General features: G+C 39.6%; 1 protein-coding gene across 2 annotated transcripts in view; it reads left to right on the top strand.

Moving 5' to 3' along the window:
- Positions 1 to 24,910, top strand: part of pappaa (pregnancy-associated plasma protein A, pappalysin 1a) — a 98,368-nt gene that overhangs the window by 65,964 nt on the left and 7,494 nt on the right. The window contains exons 15-21 of one of the 2 annotated variants that reach the window (XM_013277442.3): positions 5,275 to 5,458; positions 7,957 to 8,158; positions 8,272 to 8,476; positions 9,176 to 9,323; positions 9,529 to 9,644; positions 12,980 to 13,051; positions 14,855 to 14,953. In XM_013277442.3, the coding sequence (XP_013132896.1) occupies positions 5,275 to 5,458; positions 7,957 to 8,158; positions 8,272 to 8,476; positions 9,176 to 9,323; positions 9,529 to 9,644; positions 12,980 to 13,051; positions 14,855 to 14,953 (1,026 nt within the window). Of the gene's footprint in view, positions 1 to 5,274; positions 5,459 to 7,956; positions 8,159 to 8,271; positions 8,507 to 9,175; positions 9,324 to 9,528; positions 9,645 to 12,979; positions 13,052 to 14,854; positions 14,954 to 24,910 lie in introns of both variants that reach the window. The other variant, XM_019361040.2, reaches the window with a different exon arrangement.

The raw sequence follows: 24,910 nt of genomic DNA, 5'->3' as shown, positions 1-24,910 counted from the left end.
AAGATTAGCGTTCATAATAGCCTTCAACAGTTAAAGACGGGTCAAAAATGGCATATATGGGAGAGTTCCAAGGACAAAACCTCTGAAGACCAAAAAGAACACCAAGGCTCTTCTCACATTCGCCAAAAACATCTTAATGATCCCCAAGATTTTTGTGAAAATATTCTTTGGACTGACGAGACAACAATTGAACTTTTTTCCGGTCCAGTTACATCTGACGTATGTAACTAGACTGGGGTTGTTTTGCTGATTCAGGAACCATGAATTCATTTTTTTCTCCACATGGCGTACTTTGGATAACTTTTTCTTTGAAATCATAGATGAAGCAGGTGGAGAATTGGACATGGATCTTTAACTGGTCTGAATGAGTTGGAGATTATCAAGCTGGTTGCATAAATCTCAGTCAGGCAAGAAAGGCGGGATGAGAGTTGGCCAATGAGATTTAAAGTACATGGAACAGAGGCTGATTGGCTTACAGAAGATAGGCAGGGAGATAGTTGGGCCGGAGCCCAATTGATAACAGAAACCAGTGTGTGGGAAATCGTAAGTGATGTAAAGAATAGTCTAACGGGCCGAATACCCAGGAATATAGGCAGATGAGTGAATAGAGATTGTCCTTATTGAACACAAGCGCCTTTACTACTTTCTCGATCCATTTCAAAATCTATTGCAGCTTTGCAAGACCTTGCAAAATAGTCTCACAGCAAATAAAATGCACTATTTACTTAAAGCATTACTGCAAATGATCAGTTTTGACATAACTCTAATTTGTTTTAACAGTGGAATGCAACTTTATGAAGGTGTTTGATTGCAAGTTATACATTCCAGTCAGGAGCAACGGTGTTGTTTCTTTGACTCCAACAGCAACACAGCTGTAACCTAAACTGTACAACTGCTGGATATAATTGGTAAAATAAAGCAATTCACATTCAAAAGAAACACTGGGCACATCATGTCTTAAACGTAATAAACGAAATGTGCTTTGAGTCAAAGCGCTGGTAATAAAATGGTCTGGCCAGATTCATAGTGCTCATATGCTCTCATCTTTTTTTCAGCTGCACAGTCCTTACAAAGATACGCACACCTCCACGCTAAGGTTGAAAAGTGCAATGTGAAGCATAATCTTGTCTCATTTCATTAGCCGATTACATTCTTGGTTCACTGATGTCAAAGAGATTCTGGGAACACCAACTTCTTACATAATACTATCTTCAGAACAAATCTGTTTCCCTCACTTGCTTGATTTGTATATGTGTCTTTTATTGCTGTCTGTTTTTTCTATCTTTGTCTTCCTTTGAAGTGGTTAGGGAACACTGAGTGCTGGTACTGAAGAAGTCACATCTATTTTACATAGGCATTCCCTTTTACTGACATGACCATTCCCTGCCATGAAACAGCGTTTAGGCATCTGAATTAAAATAACCCCATCGCAAGACACCATCTGATAACAAAGATAATCTCATTGAAGTAAAGTATCTATTATCCTAAATTCATATACATATACAGTGTTGATATGGGCAACATGCCGGTGTGGTGGTTAGCACTGTTGTCACACTGTTGTCACAGCAAGAAGGCCCTGGCTTCAAATCCAGGCTGGGCACTTTCAGCGTATTCTCTTTGTGGCTTCTCCCTGGGTTCGCTAATATCCTGTCATAGTATGTATGTTTTTATACATGAGTTAGGTCAATGGGTAACCCTAAATTGTTCATAGGTGCAAATGCTTGTCTGTATCTCCTGGTTAGCCCTGTGACAGACTGGGGGCCTGTCCTCGTGTCACTTACCCTGTAACCTTTTCTTTTTGTAAATATTAATGGTAATAGCTAGGTGTGCCCCTTAGGTCAGTGGTACACTCAAGAGATCTAACCCTCAACTAAATCTGTGTTCATCAGACAAACAAACATGTGCTTGCTATTGGCCCAACAAGGATGTGGGCATGTAAATCCCTTTGTAGATTCTTAGGAAAACCTTGTAGATCAAAATGTTGCCTGTAAAATTACAATCACCCTGCTTGTTGACATGTTACGCTAAAATGCTCCTCACACAAAATATGGGGTCTATGGGTTTCTGACTAAAGTTACATTCTCAGTAGCACGCTGCTGTTGTGACCACACCGTTATCCAGAATCATTTGGGAAACCATTAGTTGATATTGCCAGTGTGTGTATTTCACAAATACAACCTCTGATTCTTAGAAAAGGATTTTCACAAAAAATGTTTTGTAAGAGGTTTTCCGCGAGGACTGACACATAAATTATACTTAATTCTTAGTAATTCTACTATTTATCATGACGGATATATCTTCCAATTAATGTGCAACCATGCTATAATTTGCTTGTTTGCCATCTATATGAAGACAAATCCCTAAGTTGAGGTAGGGGTTGTCTGTTGGTTCATTTGTCTGTAGGTCTGTCTGGCTTGAATTAGGAAGCACAGCCAAGGGTTGTTAAAATTGCTACTGGAAGAGAAACAGGCAGCTGTAAATTTTTTAAAGGAGGGAAAATTCCCACACATTTACACACATAGTAGCACACACAAACACAAACCTACATATACACTCACTTTAGAAAGTGCTCTTCCCTTTTTGCGCACCTAGCTGTCTTGTAGATTTTTATTATTAAGCTATTTACAAATGCTCCTCACACTTATAAAAGATCAAAAGAATTAAGAGGAAAGTATTTTTTTTTAGAAATGTTGGGAAATTTAATGAAAATCAAAAACTGAAATCTATCATTTACAAAATTACTTTTTGTGTAACTTTCTACAAGTTTTATAAAAACTGGATCGGGGACAGTAGCAAACTGCCCTCTTCAGGGATTCACAGACAGGGTTTGACTCGTTGTTCTGAAGCAACAGGTCTGTGCTTTAGGTCATTGTTATGCTGGGAGGTTTAGGACCCCCTTCGCCCCAGGTCATATCCACCTGGGGTGAAACTCTTTTCAAGAGTCTCTCTCTACTTTATCAATCACTCTTTCACCAGTGCCCCTGCCATAACAGGAAGTTTCCACCACTTTGACCAAAAACATCACATTTATGGAATATCTTCATCTTGCTCTGAGGCCTTTTCATACCAGACTCTAAGTGGGCCCTTATGTGTGTTTTACTCAACTCTCTCTGGCCACTTTACAGAAAAAAATAAATAAAAAGACCTGATAGATGGAGTGATCCTGAGATGGTCATCCCTCTCTTAGATTTCCCCCATCTTTGCACAGCATTTTTGAAGCGCTGTTTTAGTGATAGTTGGGTTCTCTATCACCTCCCTCAACAAAGCACAAACACATCTAGGTAAACGTGTGTCTTTATGTGTATTTGTATGTGTAAAGGTGTAGTATTGACTACACTTGTCATGTGCGTATTAGCTCATACCTTATCCCACATACATGCACAATTTTGCAAGTATACTTAAGATTTTCACATATTTTTAAAGAGATGTTTCAATGTTGCTTCCTTGGTCCACATTGCTTCTCCACAGCTCCACGTCTCGAGTGACTCATTCAACTCTTCACCCAGTTGTTTTCCAGAAGGCGCTCACATGCAATGCATATGTTACCTTGTTGGACATCCAAATATGAAAGGAGCTTATTTATTTTGAGGGAACCCGATACTGTTACGCAGTATCATGTAATGGGATCGAGATGAAAGACAGATATACACGGAAACAGAGAGAAGATTATGAAACAATACATTTGTATTGCCAGCTGAGTCCAGTTTGTGTTGAAGTTTGGCCTCGCTTTAAAAAGATGTGTGTAATTAAAGTCAACCAGTGTAATTGATGGGTTACCCACACAGGTTTCTCTTCTGGTTCTGAGAATAAGAAGTCAAAAAGATTGAGCTCTAACAGCTTTGTTGTGAGCTTTCTTGGCATGACTATCGATTTAAACATTCCTGTTGGATTACATGGTTCTACTTAATGGAAGAGGATAAAAAAAAATTGAGGGTTAGCCCATTCAGATGAATTTCAGCTCATCTCTGAAAACCTCACATTACAAGCCAAATAACTAGAGCAATAAGACCTATTTGTAATAGAGAAAAAACCTAACATGAGGAAACTTTTCTAGTTTAAAAAAAAACAGTCAGAAAGGATTTTGAACTATTCTGATTGCCCTGTCAGCTCTCAGGAGTGCATATACAAGAAAATATTGTTTTCTAATGCTATATTCTCTAGACAATATTCTTCCCGCTCTTGAACAGAATGGTTTCACATAGCCATGTGTAGAGTGTGTCCACACACACACACACACACACACACACACACACACACACACACACACACACACACAATAAATGCAAAACTTCTGGCAATTGAGAAGTAATTTACCATAATGATAATCCCTTATACTGGAACCTTTATCTTGCTGGCAATTTAAGCGTGCCTCTGTATGAAATAGTGGAGCTATGCTGCCACTGCTGGGTTTGCTCTTGTTTGAGTCTGTTTCTTGTGGATTTTGCATGTTCTCCCCATGTGTGGATTTCCCTTTGGTTCTCTAGTTTCCTGCCACATTCCAACAACATGTAAAGGCCCAGTCACACAGGATGCCCTCTGTAGTCTTTCAAAAGTTGGAGAGGCTGCCTTGATTTTCAGAAGGGAGCAATTGAAAGCCACTTGTTCCTATTTGTTTATGAAATTACAAACTCAGTAAATATGAAATAACCTTTCTACTTTTTTCCCCCTTTGATTTTGTACTATTTCCAGCATATTGTTTATCTCTTACCTAAATATAATAACGACTTTCTTATGTTTTGTGACTACAAATAAATCCAGAAAGAGGATGAATCATGGATGTAGACTAAACCCACAGGGGTTTGCCTTCTCTTTGTAGAAGACTTTATGTGCGTGCATGTATCTGTGTGTGTTTCTCAGCTGTCACACTTCCACTGAAGTCAATCTGTTTAGGGTTAGGGCTGATTGTGCAGTTGCTGGATATCAGTTGTCTGAAGTACATGACTTGACCTTACAAATGCTATCAGCAGTTACTTGAGCTGCTGAGTGGCCTGTGAGGCTTACTGACATACAGTAAGCTAAGCCCGATCAGGCTTTGTTAGGTTACACGCTGATTAGGAACTTGTTGAAATGATTGCAGAATTGCTGTAGTCATTTTTTTTTGTGAGGTAAACATTTATAGGACAAGTGCACTACATCAGTCTGTCGCATCAATATGCAAATTAAAGCTTCCATCAATGAATATTATTATATAATATATCTATGTAGAGTATGTTGTAATAATTATATTTCTTTATTTGTTATTTACTTTGTGTTATATCATGTCTTATTTTCCAGTCAGAGACTTCAGTGACAATAACTTGTGCAAATGGGAAGTGGAACAAACAGGTATCGTGCGAGCCTGTGGACTGTGGTTTGCCAGACAAGTATCATGTTCATCCTGCCATTTTCAGCTTTCCAGAGGGCACCACCTATGGCAGAAAGAGCACCTTTCAGTGTCGAGAACCTGCCCAGCTAATGGGTGAGTTGCCTAGTGGAGCACTGACATCTCCATGTTCAGATTCATATTTACAGGGTACCCTTCAGAGATCTTTTCCAATAAATATATACACCCCCTGGTCACTTTATTAGCTACACCTGTTGTGTTTGCTAATGCTATTATCTAATCAGCCATCAGCAACTATGTCAACATTTAGGTGTGGTTGCATCAGAATCTGGAGTGGAATGACTTTGAACATGGTTTGCAGAGAATGAACCAAAAAAAGAGAAAATATCCAGATAGCAGCTGTTCTCCAGGCACAAAAGCGATGGTGCCAGAGGTCAGAAAAGAAAAAGAATGGCTAGGCTGATTTTAGCTGATAGAAAAGCAACAGTAACCATGAAGCAAATAGGCTACAGCAGCAGAAGACTGCATCAAGTGCCACTTCTGTCAGCTAAGAACAGAAAACTGAGGCTATGATTCACACGGGCTGAACAAAATTAGACAATAAAACACTGAAGAAACATTCCCTCCTCTAATGAGTCAGGATTCTGATGTGATACTCAGATGGTAGGTTCAGAATCTGGTGTAAACCAGATGAAAGCATGGATCCATCCTGCCTTGTATCAGTGGTGTAATGGCGTGAGGCTATTTTCTTGTCACACTTTGGGAGCCTTAGTACCAACCAAAGCCTACCTGAGTATTGTTGTTGATAATCTCCATCCCTTTATCATGACAGTGTAATCATCTTCTTTCAGCTGATTCCAGTATTTGACAATGCCTTTTGAAAATTAGCACCATATCCCAAAATGATCTCAAACTGGTTTCTAGAAGATGACAATGAGAAGAATCTCTGAAGAATTTTTCTGGCACTTTGTTGAATCTATCCCATGAAGAATTAAAGCAGTTCTGAAGGTCAAGGGCGGTCCAACCAGATGCCCCACACATGGATCCTGAATGCCTAGATCTATATAGAATCAAAAGGAACCTAAGAGCCTTTATCAGGAACTAAATGGGGATGTGGCCAACTTCAAGCCAATAGCACAAGTCTGCATCAAGTGCAGCATCTACCAAGGAGATCCTCTGTCCCCAGTGATCATTGACAAGACTGGCTACAGATACTGACTATGGAATGGAGCAATCATCAGCCACCTCCTCTACATGGATGACATCAAGCTGTACGCTAGGACTGAATGAGACATTGTTCACCGATCCACACCACCAGGATCTACAGCAATAACATTGGAAAGTCATTTGGACTAGATAAATGTAGTCGGATGGTAACAAAGAGAGGGAAAGTAGTCAGAAAGAGAGGGAATTGCACTACCAGAAGGGAACATTGCAGACATTAAGAACGGCTACAAGTACCTGGGAATCCCATAGGCAAATGAGAACCACGAGGAGGCGCCTGGGAAACTGCAACCACCAAATACCTGCAGAAGGTCAGCCAAGTCCTGAGAAGTCAGCTGAACTGGAAGAACAAGATCAGTTTTGTCAATAGCTACACCCTGCAGGTTATCAGGTTCCCTGCTGGGATAATGAGCTGACCAAAGGAGGAGATAGAGGCCACTGACATCAAGACAAGGAAGCTCCTCACCATGCATGGAGGGTTTCACCCCAAATCCAGCACCCCAAGACGTAACACTAAATGTAAGGAAGATTTGGGGAGTGTCAGAAGCACTGTCCAGGATGTGACAACAAACATCCATGAGTACATAGGAAGATGGCCACAACCAAGGACGATGGCCAGAGCTAGCAAAAGAACCCTGCATGGTATGCATCACTGACAGACAGAGGAAATGGCTGACACCCAGAAGTCCTACCAGTGGCTTGACAAAGCTGGACTGAAAGATAGCACAGAGGCACTAATCATGGCAGCACAGGAAGCTCTGAGCGCAAGATCCACAGAGGCTGGGGTCTAGACAGACAAATAAACTGGTGATAGGTAATCACCCGGACATAGTAGTGGTGGACAAGCAGAGGAAGACAGCGGTAGAGATAGATGAATGATGAATCTATACCAAGTGACAGAAATATAAGGAAGAAGGAACATGAGAAGCTGGAGAAGTTTCAAGGGAAAAGAACTCGAGAAGATATGGAGGGGGGAGGTAACGGTGGTCCCAGTGGTAATCGGAGCACTCGGTGCTGTGGCCCCCAAGCTAGGCGAGTGGCTCCAGCAGATCCCAAGAACAATATTTGAGATCTATATCCAGAAGTCCGCAGTCCTAGGAACAGCAAAGATACTGTGCAGGACCCTCAAGCTCCCAGGACTCTGGTAGAGCACCCAAGCTTGCAGGATAGAGTGCCCACAGGGGCAAGAGGGGATGTTCTTGCTAATAATTTTAGAGGTTTCTTCCCACTGATTGCCAAGCAACACAGACTAAACTAAAACCACCTTTTTTCAAACAACCTCCAATTTGGCTTTGCACTACAACTCGTAGTTTTGAAGTCGACTGCATCTAACTGATCTGACCTAATTTTACTGATTCACTGACCTGTATGCTTTTCCATGTATCCTTTCCTCTTTTTTCTTTCTCTAGGTACAAACAACACGCTTACCTGCCTCGAGGATGGTCTATGGTCCTTCCCAGAGGCTCTCTGTGAGCTTCGTTGCCCAGCCCCTCCTCTTGTACCCAATGCTGTGCTGCAGACAAAACGTTGCCAGCAGTCAGACTTAAAAGTTGGCACACTCTGCAAGTACAAGTGCAGGCCAGGCTACCATGTTACCAATAAACCCAAGCGGTAAAGAAATAAACTGAAATTTGTTTTGTTCATTTTTTGCTACTTTGAAACTGTTCCCACATGAAATTAGGGTCTGCATGTGATTCAATGAATCATCTCTCTTTTCCTTTTAGGCGTGCATTCAAACGCCAGTGCACAGAAGACGGCACCTGGCTCGAGGGATCTTGCGAGCCCGTGACTTGTGATCCTCCACCTCCGATCTTCCATGGCTCCTATAACTGTACCAATGGGTTTCGTTTTGACAGTACCTGCACTCTAAACTGCTCTGATCCTGCTGGTAATACTGCTATCGCCAGCACAGGACGCTCTGCCCATACGGTGAGGCTGCTGCACCCTACTTGCAAGCAGGTCTGTCCATCTCTTTCCTCTCTGTCTATTCTTGCTTTGCCAGTGTCGTTGTCTTCTCTTTTTTTTCTCTTCTTTGCACCCTGACAGTTCTTTTTTGTTTTGTTTGTTCGGCATAACTTAGTAATAAATAATATAATCACAGATAAATATAGTCCATTTAAAACAATTTGTACCAAGAGGCTGATTCTCCAGGATTACTGGTAATGTTGTTTGTTTGGAAATCACTACAGACAAATTGTTATTAATATACTCTTGTGTAATATCATACATAATTACTAATGACCGATGATAACGTACTAAATTAATGAATTAATGACTGAAAAATAAGATACAGCCTTTATCCTTGCTGTTTTTTTCTGATACTTCTTACTCTGCCCTGCCTGCTTTTCTCCCTGTCTCCCTTAGCCCTACTCAATTTGACGCCATGCTAATTAGATTGCTATTGATTTCCAGAACAGCCCTGCTGCCACAGACTTTTGAAATGTATACACCTTTTAATCTGTTCTGCCTCTTCGACGTTGTGGGTTGGATGCCTATTAAAAATTGGATTGTATTTCCCTGTGCAGTGGCATGGCATCTCAGTGTCCTTGGCCTAGTAGTGCTTGTGCACCTCTGTGTATGTCTGTATGTGTATAATTATTTGTCTGTCAATATATGTGTTATTTTCAGGGCACAGGGTCCAATGAGATCCGCTGTCGAAAAGATGGAAATTGGACAGGGTCGTTCCGCCTGTGCCCACACAGCCAAGGCCAGTGTTCTTTACCTCAAAACCTCCATTATAGCCTGCAATACTCATGCAAACGAGGACACGGCATAGGTCTGTATGCACAAATCTACTGTTACTTAATGCTTTTTTTTATACTAGGTTCATCTTTCACACATTGCCAAACCACTGTGACATAGTCTCTCAATGTTTTGGTAATGACGAGGAAAATAAATCTCGCCATTCCTGGTGTTGATCTTTCATTAGTGTAATTCTCTCTGTCTCTTTGTCTCTCTTTCTGTCACACAAACAAACACAGGTGAGGACTGTGAGCTGACATGTAGAGAGGGGAACAACGATGTTGTGATTCTCCCTCACAATATGACCGTAGAAAAAGTAATGAAAGAGCACTGGAGAAATCCACCTAAGGTGAAGGTAAGTTTGCATGTGTTTGTGTGTGCCTCACAGCTCTGAGAGACGCACTTCACAAAGTTCTGTGAAGCACAACTCTTCTCCTTGGAATTTCACATATAGTTCCTTGATCCTGACTCCATCGCCTGCAATGCGAAATGCCAACCCAATGCCATACAAATATTTGGATTAGAGGCATAGCAACCTTTTAAAATTTTTAATTTATTCTTGACAACAAGTATGAAAACCTCCTGCTGCCCACTTTCCTTTCAGTCTTCAAGATGATATAGTAACTAGAGTCCTGGAGAGATAATAAGGTACAAGAACTTTATTCCCAAGGTGTAAAGATTTATTTCTAAATTCCAGTGCATTTGTTTTCACCCTCACTGCCATTGTGGCCAACCTTATTCATTCAGGTTCATCATTGTTAAAGAACACTGAAGCTCACTGGTAATTGGCCTAATTTAGATATACCTTACAGCTACTTAAATAATGAAGTGTTCTTTTTTTGGCAGATAGCAAAACACAGAGGTAGGAGGCTGTGGTGGAGAAGGTCACATAGCACAGGGCCGTACATTTTGTCTCTTTTGGGGCTCTCCGACACAACCATGGTGTCATTTGAGATATTCATGAAGATTATGGTTGAGGTCAGGAGCTGTGTAGAGGTACAGCTGACTGTGTGTGTTGTCTAAATTCTAATTTTACTCTCAAAATGTATCAATGCCACAAATGTTGAATCAGCCTTAAGTACTTTTGTCAGCTTAATGCCCTTTTACCTGTAGAACAAGAGACAGGTCTTACTATATAGCATCGAGTTTTCAAGCTAGAGAAGCTGCGCCTGACCGAAAGAGTACATTTTATTTTTCTCTTTTTTTTTCTCCGACAACACCTTTTGTTTCTGTTTCAGAGTCACACTGAGTCAGCAGGTTTTAGTGGTGGATGCCGGAGGAGGGGTGGGTTAGGCCATGTGGACACAAAATGATCTGCTTTTATGGATTTGTGTAATTGATATGATTTGTGCTCAGGGGTAATTTCAAACCTGAGGTTATGCTGTTGGGTCCATCTGATAGTGTAAGAGAAGTCAGAGAAGTGATGTTGGTAGGATGACTGTTAAAGAGTGGGAAAGTGTGTTGAGGATAAGAGGTTAGAAGAGGTAAAGCTTTCAAGGTAATGACCACAAGTCTAAGCAAGTCTAATGCTTTGTTTTGTCCCTCCTTCTGAAATCTGCCTTACGGCACAGGAGTGGCCAGGGGTGATCGTAAATGATAAGAAATCAGTTTATATTCCTCCCTCATGTCTAATGACTAATGGTCCTAGTCTGGCCACCCTATAAAAATGGTCTGCCACTCGTGTGGCAAGATGTTCCCAATGGTAACATGTTAAATTTGTGATCACATAAGTGTCATAGTGCTATTACTGACATTAGTGACATTAATGGTGAACCTTATTCCTACTCAGTTAATTCTAGTATCAGAAAAAAGATGAAAAATAAAACTGAATGACCACCCAAGAGATAAGGATGCAAAAACACAGAAATACAAGATAGAAAGGGTATTAACAAAACAGAACAGAAGGATATTGCAGTAGTGGGAAGTGAAAAATAATAATAATCATGATGAAGGCTAACAGTTGTAATAACAGCAGGAATGCTGTAAGTAGGAATTGGCAAACTATCCCTAGAGGGTGGAATTCTTCATGCACCATCTACAAGAGAATTAATGTCCCCACTTTCTAGTTCTACTTTGCTGAGCTGGAAATCAGCGTTGCCCACCTTAGTAAGTGATGTTGATTTATTGCCTTTAAACTAGTTGTATTTTGGTTCTTAGTGTGACCCACTTAGAATTCTCTCCTCCTTCTTTATCTCCACCTTCCCTCTTTTTTTTCCCTGTCTCTCTATCTATGACTACTCTGTGCCCTCAGCACCCTCCTCCCCCTTTATCAGCAAAATTACCCTGTCGGGCTTGCTGCAGAATTAGTCATTTTCTATATGACATGACCTCGTCTGTGGTGGTGCTGAGATAGGGATCTATTTTTATGTGGTATCAGTCCCCTGGGGAGGCTTCAGAGGGTGAGGATCCCATACGTAGTGAGGGGTGAGGCCAGGCTACAATCATGGATTATCATGATTTACGACATTGCAGTGAGAGGAAAGAGAGAGAGCATGAGAGAGAAGGGGAGAGTTTCTAGATGACATCATCACTGTAGAGCACAAGAAGGAGAGAAAGAAAAAGTACAGCATTTGCAAAAAGTTTCACCTGTAATATAAAATAATGCTCTCAGTATTCCACCGTATATAGTGACCATTAGAGCCCTCCCCTGTAGACACACAGGCATACACAAACACAGCAGGCATGTCTGGACTCAGCTATGCAGTACTATATCACAGTAGTAGAAGCATCACTCTCACAGCTCTCAGTTGCCCTCAGATGCTATGTTGTTGTTTCTCTCCACCTTGAAGCCCATATCTTTCTTTTTGCATTGATTTGCTGACACGACTGTAATGAAAAATACCTTAGTTTGCAGCAACAAAAGAAAAGAATGTCAACTTTGTGAGATATTGGGGCACAATGGATCTGAAAAATGGACCAGCTGAGGTCAGCGGGGCTTTGCCGCAAATGGCGCTTTTGGTCATGGGCAGTACTATATAAGCTCGATTTACATATCCTATAAGCAAAGCCTCTCTTTGCCTGTTCACAGACAAATTCCCAACATGCGACACAGACTTTATGAGGTCACAGTTGTGAAATTAAAAATGCCCTTTCATAGTCATGTGACTATTTACACCCTTATATACTTGTACAGTGTATCCTTAGAAGGGTGCATTACCACATATAGCTGTACATTCAGTGTACACATTGCTGTCCACCTGCCCTGAGCACAAATGTTTTGTGCTGCATTTCAAAGAGGAACACAGCAGGAGAACAGAATGGGATTCCACACATTCTGCAAAGATATTAGATAACATGGTCCTCTTACCTCTGTGCTTCTGTCTTTCTCATGCTTCCAGTTCTTTGTCCTCCTGGGGCTATGACTAAGTTATAAAAAAATATTTTTTTGAAGTTTTGTCTTTTAAAAATCAATTTACTCGGTTTTAGTGTAAAGCAAAGGAGGCTTCACAAAAAAGCTTCTATGAGTAGCACATGAGCTCTTTTGATAACATCTATGTTTCCCTGTCTTAGGGGTGTGTGTCCGTGCACAGTTTACATGTGCCCATTGAGTTTAGTACGGTTAGGGATTATGTGGCCTGAAATCTGGGAAAAAAAGAACAAACTCCTGGCAGGAAATAAGTTGTACAGAGCAACTTTTTGAAAGCTCAGTATTTCTTTGTTTCAACCCACAAACGTTGATTTATCTTACAGAGTATTATCTGTACAATGGGGCTGAAATGGTATCCACACCCAGAATTCCTCCACTGCATCAAAGGATGTGAGGTAAGGCATACAAAAATGTAATTTTCATACCTACTTTCTTGACTTAAACACAGGATATATGGAGTTTAAAGCTTTCTGTACTACCATTCACAATAAATTACTTAGTGCACCCTGAATGCTTAGTAAGAATTAAGAGGGTATGTAGCAATCAGGTGCTGCCGATCAAATGCACTTGATTAATTGCTCATCAACAAGTGAGACCAAAGGGGAAGTTTTGGGAGTTTGCTGGACTGGAGCTTTCAGATGTGTGTTAACACAATGCCGCAATCTACTCATAGCTGGACATCCGAGCAAATTCATCCCAAGGTCAGAATGTTAAAATTCATGACAGTAGAATTAGAAAAAGCCTGAACAAGTGTGGCTTGTTTGGAAGGGTTCCTGGTTGAATATGGCACAGCTTAGGTTTGCAAAGTTGTATCTGACTAAACTGCAAGACACCTGGAACAATGTTGTTGGACAAGCCCAAAGTGGAGGTATTTGACCGAAATGCACAGCGCCAGATTTTGTGAAAATCAAACACAGCATACAAGCAGAAAAACCTCATACCAGCTATCAAGCATGGTAGTGGAGGGCTGGTTTTTGGGCTTCTTTTACAGACACAGGGCCTGGGCAGTTACTGAGTCGACCGTAAACTTCTCTGCATAGCAAAGGATTCTAGAATCAAATGTGAGGCCTGTGCAACAGCAAAACCTTTCCCAAAACTGGGTCATTCAACAGGACGATGATCCCAGGAATATTAGCAAATCTACCACAGAATGGCTGAAAAAAGTAAATAATCAAGGTGTTACAACAACCCAGTCCAAGTCCAGACATCCTGATTGAAATGCTGTGATGGGAACTTAAGAGAGCTGTATACAACCAAATACCTGCAAACATCAATTAACTAACACAGTTCTATAAAGAAGAGTGGGGCAAAATTCCTTTACAAACCTGTAAAAGTGTAATAAAGTCATATAGAAAAATTCATTAAAGTAACAATGTTAAAGGTGGTAAAGGTGGCTATATATGCTACTAAATCATGTGGTATAGTTAGAGTTTCACAGAACTGGAAAGAGTCCTGTGAAAACGTCCTTTTTTACATCAGTGTAGATGAGTTATAAGTTATATCGTCAGACAATAGTTGAAGAAAGAAAATCAAGCAAGTCCATAATGAGCTTTCTTCCTTCAGGGAAACATTGCTGTTATTAACAACTCTGCACAGGGACAGAAAACATTAGGCACTCACAAGTCATTTAAACATGTTGCTGATATACAGGTGTCTCTTATCAGACTTATATATAAGGTCCATTGAAGAGCTATTAACTAGCTATAATCTGGTGTAATGCCTCCTGAAATAATCCACACACGTGATTGTGTCATTATGCTATTTTTTTCCCTCCATTAATGGGGCATTCACAAGTGAATGCAACATCTGAAGGAATTCCACCTTACTTTATGGAAGAATGATATCATCCACTCATTTTGGCCAATTGGATAACCTGATTGGTAACCCAAGCGGAGAGGGTGGGGCCAACCCAATAAATCAAATTACTGGAGCATTTTGTGCAGTGAATAGTTTATGGTGTCCTCAGTTTGATTTACGGGTCTGGCCGACTAAGGGCTTAAAGAGTCACATTGAAGAATGAGGAAAATTTAATGTATCAGATTTATCAGCAAATTTATCCAGAGGCTTCTAAAAGCCCCAAAATGCTCAAGAGAAAACTACAGCAAAAGACTCTGAGAGTTGTGGCAGCAATTAACAAGGCAGGATGTTCTTAGATCAGTGTCTTTGCCTAATTGCTTGGCTCTTTCTCTTTGGTATAGCCATTCATGGGAGACAACTACTGTGACTCAGTAAACAACAGAGCCTTCTGTAACTACGATGGAGGAGACTGCTGCCAATCGACTGTCAAGACTAAAAAGGTTAGTGGCATTCATGTACCTGGAAATAAGACCCCCCCACCTTCGCTGGGTCTAGTCCCACTAATCAGTGGTACTTATGGTACTTTAGGGAAAAATCCCACCTCCTGCATATGTTTTTCTCATTTTACTCTACTGCTATGCATTCAGTGGAGGTTGCATAATTTAATAAGTTTGATACTTGTGAAAATCCTATTTTCAGTGTACTGTAATGAATCACAGTGTTCTGCTGAAAGCTATAGTATTTCACCTTTTGGACGATCTCTAAACAATTTCTTCCTTCCTTTGTCTTGTGTGTACTGGTAGACAGATTACAGACCCTGAATTCAAGAGAGTGGGAGGTTTTAGACTTCATCAATAGTCTTTTTAGTCAAAATACCACTTGCTGTGGTAACCCAATCTGTTATTTTGTATAGTGTGTGTTCACATGATTATGTGAAATTTGGGTAGAAATTGTACTTTATTTTTAGACTATATAAAGTAAAGGCTGTAGTTATTTGATAAGTATATCTTATTTACTTTACTAACTCATTCTAATAATAAAAGAGAACTGTCACTTTATTTATGCATTCGTTTAACCTTTCAAGAATTTTGTTTTCTATTTTTAAAAATCAGCATTGCATTTCTAAAAAAATGATGATTTCTGTGGTATTAACTCCCTAAATTCTGAGAGGTACTTTGCCTGTCTCATCCCAGCCAGCTGTTGGCAAGAATTATAGATGGATGTGTAGTTTAGCTTCTGGGCTGCAGCATCTGCTTTCCTGGCCTGGCCTGTTTCTCTGAATCTGGTGAAAGACTTTGATTGTACTCCTGGCATATCCATCTGTATTTCTGGCTGGATTTATATTGAAATTGATGTGTATCACTGGATATGTCACTGTGTCTTAGTGGACAGCTTTGTCATATCCCAATTTCATGTTTTTGGGATATATATATATATATATATATATATATATATATATATATATATCCCAATATGTATGTGTGTATATATATATATATATATTTAGTAAGGTTGTTAGATAGCAGCTTCATCTTCATCTTTAGCATCTATTTATTAAATCACTATGAATATCTATCTTAAAATAGAAATTCTTCGATTTCCTTCTTCTATTTATGTGCTATTGGCTTCTATCAGAATGTGATTCAAAATTTGAGTCTTTGAGTTCTTTCTTTTAAAAGTTAACTATCAAATCTAAGCTATTGTATTCCAAACACAGCAGAGAGTTGATGAAGTGACCTAATTGCTGAAGTGTTATCAAATTGCAAAATCTTCTGACCCTTTGGGCAGAACTTGCATAACGCACTTTTATTGACGGATCCTATCAGGAGAACAGGCCTTATTTTTTGAGAGTTAGAAGTTATACATCAAAGGGTAGCATGGTCCAATGTTATGTTTGGATGGAAGCAACACATCTACAGTTTAAAACTGAAATGCTTTTGAAGGTTTTGACATCTGTGTCTATGTTCCAGAAATTGTTTAGACTAGCTGAACGCTAAAGAAATCTTAAAGCGCAATCGAACAGCAGTGTCCTCCACAAAGGCTTATACTCTATACTCTAAATTTAAGAAATTAAATTTGTATCAAAATTTAATGGGTCTTTCTGTTGCTCATACACCGCATGCACCAAGTTTGATTACATTTCTCTAGTTAATTTTAGATAACCTTGCTATCAATTACACATACACACAAATGACATGGGCCAATGCCCTGCCAAAACAAATGTCTATGCCCCATCTCAAAACTTCAAAGAAAGCGATCCCCATCTGCACTAGCATTTTTTTTTTTTTTTGCCCATACTCTACCTCTTCACCAAGAAATCACTCTGGAAGTTCATGCATAGTCTTGTCAACAAAAAGACAGACAAACATACAAAAATGCGTAACATCAGAAATAAATTTTTACATTCTGCATTCATTGAAAAATGCTTTTCAAACTATGCGCACAAAGAAGTAATCTCCTCATTCTATAACTGTCAACCACAGAGCCACGTACTGCACAACACAAGATTAACAGATTCAGAGAAACCTTTATTAGCTATCTTGACAGTGTACTCTATATTAAACTTGAGCAATATACGGTATACTCTAGACCACAAGTATTTAGACAAATACACATTTCTGTTCTGATGTTCTCTAGTACATTCAGTTTTAAAGAAAAAGTCTCAGTATATATCAATATAAGAAGAAGTGTGCGAGAGAAAAAACCTGAGGTTTACAGGTTTTAAAAGAAAACTGAACAAATAAACATTACGCAAACAGAAACATTTTGTGAAACCACCCTCATAGTCAGTAACAGCTGATAAAGATCTGCCGATACTTTATTTCTTCCTTGGTGACGCTCTCCAGGGCATTCACCACAGCAACCTTCAGCTGCTCTTTGTTGCCGGGTCACTCTGCCTGTAGTCTTGTTTTAAATCACTATGAATGAATTTTTAATGGGTATGATGACTGACTTGGTCAGTTAAGGAAATTCTTGATTGTTTTTGGTTATTTTTGGCTGTATGTTACAGACCTGAATGATGAAATATCGTACATTTATGTTTATTTGGCTCAGTTTGAACACACAAATATTATTGTAACATCTTGCAACAAAAAAAGTGAAATTGTGTCTTAAGTCCATTTAGTTTGTGGGATTCTTAGTATTCAATAGCACTGCATGCAAGTTTACGCACAGCTTGTAATCTACAGTCAAAGTTTGTTTATTTTGACTCTTCCTCCCCTGCTGGGGCGCAGACTACCAGCTGCTGGTAATCATATATGGACACGCCTCTGGCTAGGCTGAGGGGAAAAGAGCATTTCTAACATTTCCCCAAATAACTTTATTGCCTTCTAATACCTAAAGATATTGGTAATAGATAGAAAAGCAGTAATATGATATTTATTGGCAAAATTGTCGAGCAAAGTATGGTTTCACTTTGCAGAACCTCAATTGTTGAGGAGGAATCTTGGAAGGCTTAATGCTATAGTATTTGTAAGCCAAATACTGAAAGGCAATAGTGTGATCCACAAAACTTTTACAAAACTATTACTGAAATAACTGCACAAATTAAGCATGAAACCATCCAGTAAATGCTATTATCACTAATAGTCATACTACAAATAACAAAGAGGTGAAGATAAGCTCCGTGATCTTTACCGCGATCTGCTATAATTCTTAATTTTCAAAGAAATTGGAAAGTTTTATAAGTTTTTCTAAATCACTCTAAGTTGATCCCCTGGGTTTACACCTGAACAATACTTGTCCAAATTCTACTTAAAGACATTATGCACGGACTGCAACTACAACTGGCTGGTGTTTTCCACTAGTGGGTCCCCTGCAAATTATTCAAGGCATTTAAAAAAAAATTACTCTGAAATAACCAGTTGTAATTTGATTTATCAGCTGCCAGGAGCAAGGGGCAAGGAAAGGTTACTGTGGGTGAGAAAGAAAAAGGAAACACTAAGGAATTAAGCTGATATGTGAAATTGATATGGGAACAAAGGAAAACCAGATGTTTGATATTAATCCCTTTTCTTGCAAGCACGTTGCTTAATTGATGCTTTTTGCTCGCAAACACATGTTGCTTAATGTCTTGGCCAATATAAACATACCTTATTTTCACGAAACTCAATTTAACCTGAATGCGAGTTTTAAATTATTACATTTTAACAGCCTTCCTGACAATCTTTATATGTTACTTTGATATCGCTGCCCAAATTTCCTCTCTATTTATTGCTTTAGTACTTGCGTTAATAAGACATTTGGATTTAGTTGTTTATCTCGTATTCTCACAATCATTCCTTTTTGATCAACTCAGACAAGTCAGTTACAGGGCTGTTTGCACCTGATGCTTATTTTCTCCAAATTGAACAGATGCATGGCAGGTAACCCAGGGCAGAGATTCATAAAAAAATATGATATATATTTAAAAAAAGGAATGTGTAACTCATTACAGATTCTGCTTCTCTGACCTGCTGATTAATGCATTTCCCAGCTGACAAAGACAGACAGTTTATATCTCTGTGAATTTCTGTTCAGTGTGATTTTCTGTACATGTAGACAGCAACAGAGTTTTATCAGACGTATGACATGTAATTGCCAACATTACCCCACTGCACTCTCCAGCTAACTGCCATTTTGTCTCTGTCCTGACAGCTACGTGGTTAATTTACACTGATAATGAATTCTAAAAGTTTTACATGCAATTCCACTGTAATTAAATGTCATAAATAAAGCAAAACCAACAGATAAATGATTGTGAGAAAAGAAGAAGTGAAAGCTGTGCACTAAATAGAAATGCTGTCATGCAGTTAGCATTTTTTTAACATTAGCGTCAGCATTTAGGAAATATTTACTAGTTGAGGCTCTGGGAGTACAACTAGTACAAACTTTTTCTACATAGACAACGAAACCCAAACACCAGTCAATGCCGTAACACAAAATAATTTCATGTTGTTTGTGTAAGCTAGCTAGCTTTTGCCATCACCTTCTACACTGAAAATGAATCTTTCTTCAGCTAGCTTCTTAACGTAGCCAACATGGTAACCATTGAGGGTGAGAAGAGTAGTTTTTAAATGCCTTTTTGTCTAGTATGAATAAACTGAGTAAAGGTGGTGCATTGTAGAGAGCGTGAATGGACATATGAGCTGTGATAGTAGCCTACAGAAGAATGAGAACCAGCAAAGCCTTCTCAAGGACTAATGGAAAATCCCATAGGAGCCCAACACCCCACCCCCATCTCTGCATTCCCTCATTCATTATCTCATTATCATGCAGTCTTCCCTTCACCCATTCCCACTTTCAGTCACTTGGGTTGTCTTTTTTTTTCTCACTCTCGCCTAATCTAATTCACACGCAAACAAAACGCACCTGAACAGACACAAACCATCAGTTACTGCTGGTGATGCATTGGTCATTCAGTAGGAATTTTACTCTTGCTTGTTATTGTTCCTAGTTTATGCTATTGAACTTACTGGCGCTTTATTTTCATTAAACTACAGACAGATCTTATTTGCCTGATTACTTCTATTTACTTCTCTATTTTGGTAACAGGACAAAATGGTTTTCCAACATGAACTCATCATCTTATATCTTTTCTATGATTTGAGTCTGTCCAGCAAGTCTGTGGATAATAAATAGATAAATCAATAAGTATTCACCCTCACTTCTTTATTCTGCAACCAAAATCTAAAAAGGTCATGTAATGGTCAGTAGTTTATCATTTTTATGTCAGTTCAATGATGGAAGAGATACAACACAATTCATGAAAACATCTGTACACCCCAGTTAATGAAAGCCGCTTAAAGTGACTTCTTTACCGCTGTTGCACGATTGTTTATTATTATGTTGTCCAGCATCACAATCCATGCCTCTTAAAATGTGAACTGATTCAACAGTTCAATATGAAAAATCTTAATGTTTGGAATGTAATACAATTTCCTCCAGACACAATTCCTGAGCACTTTGTTTTCTTACCAAACAAAATCATATTAAAGGAATTATGTAATTTTCGCTTAAGTTTTCCAGAGCTTTCTCTTTTTGCTTGTTCGCTCAGAATATTCCTGATAAGAGCTGAATAACAGCTGGAAGGGGAAGGAAAGAGGGCAAAGTAGCAGTGTACTGAAAAGCAATGGACCTCGTTTACTTTTCTTCCACTTCCCAGCAAATACTGCTATATTCCTTTGTTTTGGTAATGATTTGTGTATTAGGAGTTCTGGATGACTTGCTATGTGTTGTTCAACCCCAGGAGCTTTGAAGGTGCAAGGACTGGCTGCACGTAAGGTCACCACAGGATCTCCCCTTAATAGTTGCAAGCTGTTGGCTGGATTTGGACAGGCAGAGAGGAGAGGAAGTAAGGGTTATGGAGTGTGCCTTTCTGAGGGTTCCCTGAACAAGACCCTTTTTTAGCCCCCCCACCACCTATTTTGGAAGGAATTCCTTTCTTGGATATAGTTGGCCTCTCTTTGAGAACATTTTATGAATGTGCCTGTATGTTTTTCTGTCTGATTTGGGTCTCGGGTGAGCGCTGAGATCCTTCCCAGCCCCTCGCCGCTGTTTACCACTCTTAGTCTAGCACAAGTATGCTCAACATATGATTTGCTATGTGTCATGACTGATGTTTTTTGTTCAAGTGACAGTCTGATATCTACTAACCGCTATCCTTTTAGGCTGCAATCCATCTTTTGAAACAAAAACAAATCCTGTCTCTATGTAAGTCGCCTGGAAACACACAATCTTTAACACATGATCTTTTATGAAAAGTGGCTGTTGCTTTTCCACATGGAGGCCAGTGTACTGTGATAAAATTCAGATTTTAATGGCATAGTTTCCTTTAATTCCTACTATTTATTTGTCTGAGTGTGGGGAGCAAGGACTGAAGGTGGAATGGGCAAAAAAGCATATGAGAGAGAGAGAGGGGCATAATAATGTGAATAAAAAGAGCAGGGCTTTTCTACACAGCTGAGCAAAGGTAGTTACACAGCGGGAGGACACACTCCCCACAGGTTTTAGGGGTTTAGGCTGGTAACTGATGCCAAGTGCTTGCATTTGAATTGCCAAAAGTTAGTTATGTGTTCTTTGGTTCTTAAGTGGCTCTTTTTCCTTCCATATCTAATCTGTAACAACTTTATTTTTGCCCATATTTCTTTCTGTCTCTCGCTCTCATTCCAATTTTGTATTTATAGCATATTTTTTTACAGTCTGTGACTTTTAATTTAAATTTCCTAATGGCCTCAGTGATCTCAGACTCATATACTTGTAAGATTTCACTGATAATTCATTTTTAGGTTTTTCAGTACACTAGGGCTCTTGGTGCTGTGACAAACAATTCTTTGAAATCTTGAGACCTGTGAATGTAATATATGAATGTAGGAGCATGAACATGCCACAGGTTAGGTTTCCCTTATATCTTAAATTCTAGATAAAGACTGAATAACAAAGCAAAACATCCGTATTAACACACTCTAATCTATAATGACATATAAAAATATATATGGCTGCTTACAATTCCCTCTAATAATCTTATTTACGTAATTTACGTAATAAACAGTTTGGTATCTCTAGATCTCTAGATAAGCCATTTCCCTTTCCCCCAGCCCTTTCCACAAAAAGCCACCTTCTTTCCTTTAAGCGCTGGCTTACACGCACAAACTGCAAACACAGACATGTCGATAGGGATTCTGTTATTTTGACCTGTTCCTGAAATGGAAGGATGTGGCTCTGACAAGGTCTGCGTTCTTCTGAAGGGCTTTCATGTTGCTGTCAGTGGGTGTCCTCGCACAGGCCTTTTCTAGCCCAGGGACATAGGGCAGCACAACAGCCCCCAGGCCCACAAGGCCAGTCAGTCAGTCTAATTTCCCAGCCACCCTGAGAGAACCTTAAGTCAGGGCCAGATGTGGCAGCTGGCGCAGCCACCATGGAGGTCAAGGTCAAAGGAAACCATGTCAAATTTGCCACCCACCATCACTCTCTAGATTGAGAGATAAACAGAAGTGCCCTTGGAGGAGAAATAAAGGAATGGGAAGTGTATTGAGAAAGTGTGCTGCAAGAGAAGGGGAATAATAAAGCAAGACACAGCAAGCAAGACACTCTAAAAGAAACAATGTGGAAGTGTGAAACTGAGAATTATTGTAATTAAACTAAGAAGAGTTGTACGGGAATGAGGAAGCCCGTGTTCTTGGCTTCAAAATGCTACAAAGGAAACTCTGGTCATGCATTTGACAGCTGTTTTTGAAGTGTGTCTGGCCTTGGGCTTGTAAAGTCATCACATGTAGGCCTCATTTTCTCAGAGGAGTCTGGGCACTGCCCACCTGGCCCTGACATTAAGAACACCGCCCCCACACATAAACAACTTATTTTATACCTAATTTCAAAGGAGAGCCTGCGTCACTGCTCCCCGGGGACAAGCATGCTCCCCCACAGACCCGCTGTCAATAGAGTCCCAATTCTTAAAATTATTGCCACTGTTTCATGTCATTTGCCACCAATGAAGGTATAACATTTTGGTTGTAAGCATTTTCTTTTAACTGCAATCGAAAGCAATTTCAAATTTCGCTTAACTATGGTAAAAATTTTTTTAGAAATGTACTATGAAATCAAATTTTTTTTAAAAAGGCTAGCACACCTTATTTCAGTCATGCAAGCCTTGAAGCAGGTCACTGACCCCTGGAAACTACTGGCCACTATGGAAACGTATATAATAGATGTATAATACAAGTTGCTGGCAGCTGCTAGTGTGAAACTTGTCACAAACTGGTATGTAGCCGTATATGGTATATTGGTAAATGGCCCTACACAGAAAATCTCTTTGCAAATGCGTTGGTTTCTAGCAGGTACCTGCAGTCACCAGAAGTTTGCACAATCACCTACTACTAGTTAGTACTAGTAGTTGACATTAGTTTCCAAATTATTGTTAGACAGTAGCTCTCACTGGTCAGGAAGACTACTGCCGTATCCATGCAAAATAAAACGTGTGGCTGAGGAAAAAAGGCTACGCATTAGAATGCTTGGCTCCAAAGTAAATGCTGTTCCATACCACTGCAGCCAACACATTTCAAAAGATGCAGTAGCCAAATCAATCCTACAGAGTTTTTTGGTGCAGCACCCTCTTTTTGACTCACTGGAGATAGCCAGCAACCTCCAAAAACCACTTTCCAAGGGATCAGAGGATACATATTTTTCCTAGCCACTGGAGGTTGGTCGACTGATCTTTAAGCCTTTGTGGCTGAAGCTTTTATAGCTTAGAGACTGTTTGCTTATCAGCAGGCCACCTTTCTTCCAGTTTTACCTCACTCTCACAAGCTTTGGACCTCTGCACTACACAATGCCATTAGAGTTATACTGAATCTAATGAAAACTATCAGAAACTTAAAGATCTGATAAAATTGTTTAGTTGTTGACAGGAAATCAACAAGATCTTGAGACATCAGTGTGTGATTGTAGATCAAATTAAGTTTTTAACAGCATCTTTTAGTAGATGAGAAATTCTAATTTCTTAGATAGCATGAGCTCATGGTGTAATTTGTAAGATGGCATAGCAGAAGTAGTCTCAGTAATTATACAGCAGCTACTCCGTATTTAGTTAATAGCACAATGATCCTCCCCTGGAAACAAAGTAGCCAGATAGCTTTCACTAATAGCTGTCTTTGTCTTGAGACATGCTGTTAGAATCTGCTGGTTGCACTGACCAGTTTCTATACATTTACAGTGTATACTGACATGCATTGTGCAAAAAATGAAATAGCACTCGGCTCTAACGTGAAAAAAAGTGACACTGATAGTGACACTGGAAGCAAACAGGACAAAATGCAGACATCCTTGGTTCACCAGCTGCCTTTCACTGCTTGGACCACACGTGTTTCTTGTTTGGCCTGCAGATGAAGGACACATTTTGTGTACCGAATCAGCTGAAGCAGGCCCCCCAAGAGGTGGGCAGACAAGTCAGCAGCAGCTGGTGCTTGTGACGCATTACCATCGTTATCTAGTGACGTCAAAGCCAGAGGCAATGTCCACTGATCTTCCGGTTCTGTGTTCACCTGCAGGATTTCACTTCGACATAAGACTATCAGAAAAAACCAGGGGATCAATTGCTGTGATAGTATGGTTAATATCATGAGTCTTCTATGAGCAGATAATGTTGAAAAAAAGACCAAACACTTAACTAAAGTGACCTCATAGTAGAATGATACTACTGTTTGATGGTATCACATAAAGTACTGCAAATGTCTAGCATGAGAAGACTTGTTAGATGTAATTGTCCATTAGTTTCATGGTGCTACGCCTCTCAGACATTTTTTTCTCTTATTTTCATATTTTACAATCTCAATTTCAAAAAAGCTGGATGTGGTGTAAAATGTAAATAGAAACCAGTTGCTGGACATTTGGGAGAGGAATGCTGTCCAATTCTTGTCTGATAGAGGATCCTAGCGGCTCAAACAGTCCTGGGTCTTCTTTGTTGTATTTTTCTTTTCATGGTTTGC

Source organism: Oreochromis niloticus, linkage group LG7 (genome assembly GCF_001858045.2).
Source record: "Oreochromis niloticus isolate F11D_XX linkage group LG7, O_niloticus_UMD_NMBU, whole genome shotgun sequence".
Taxonomy (NCBI): domain Eukaryota; kingdom Metazoa; phylum Chordata; class Actinopteri; order Cichliformes; family Cichlidae; genus Oreochromis; species Oreochromis niloticus.
Note: the sequence above shows the minus strand (reverse complement) of the source record. Positions and strands in the feature narration are given on the sequence as shown.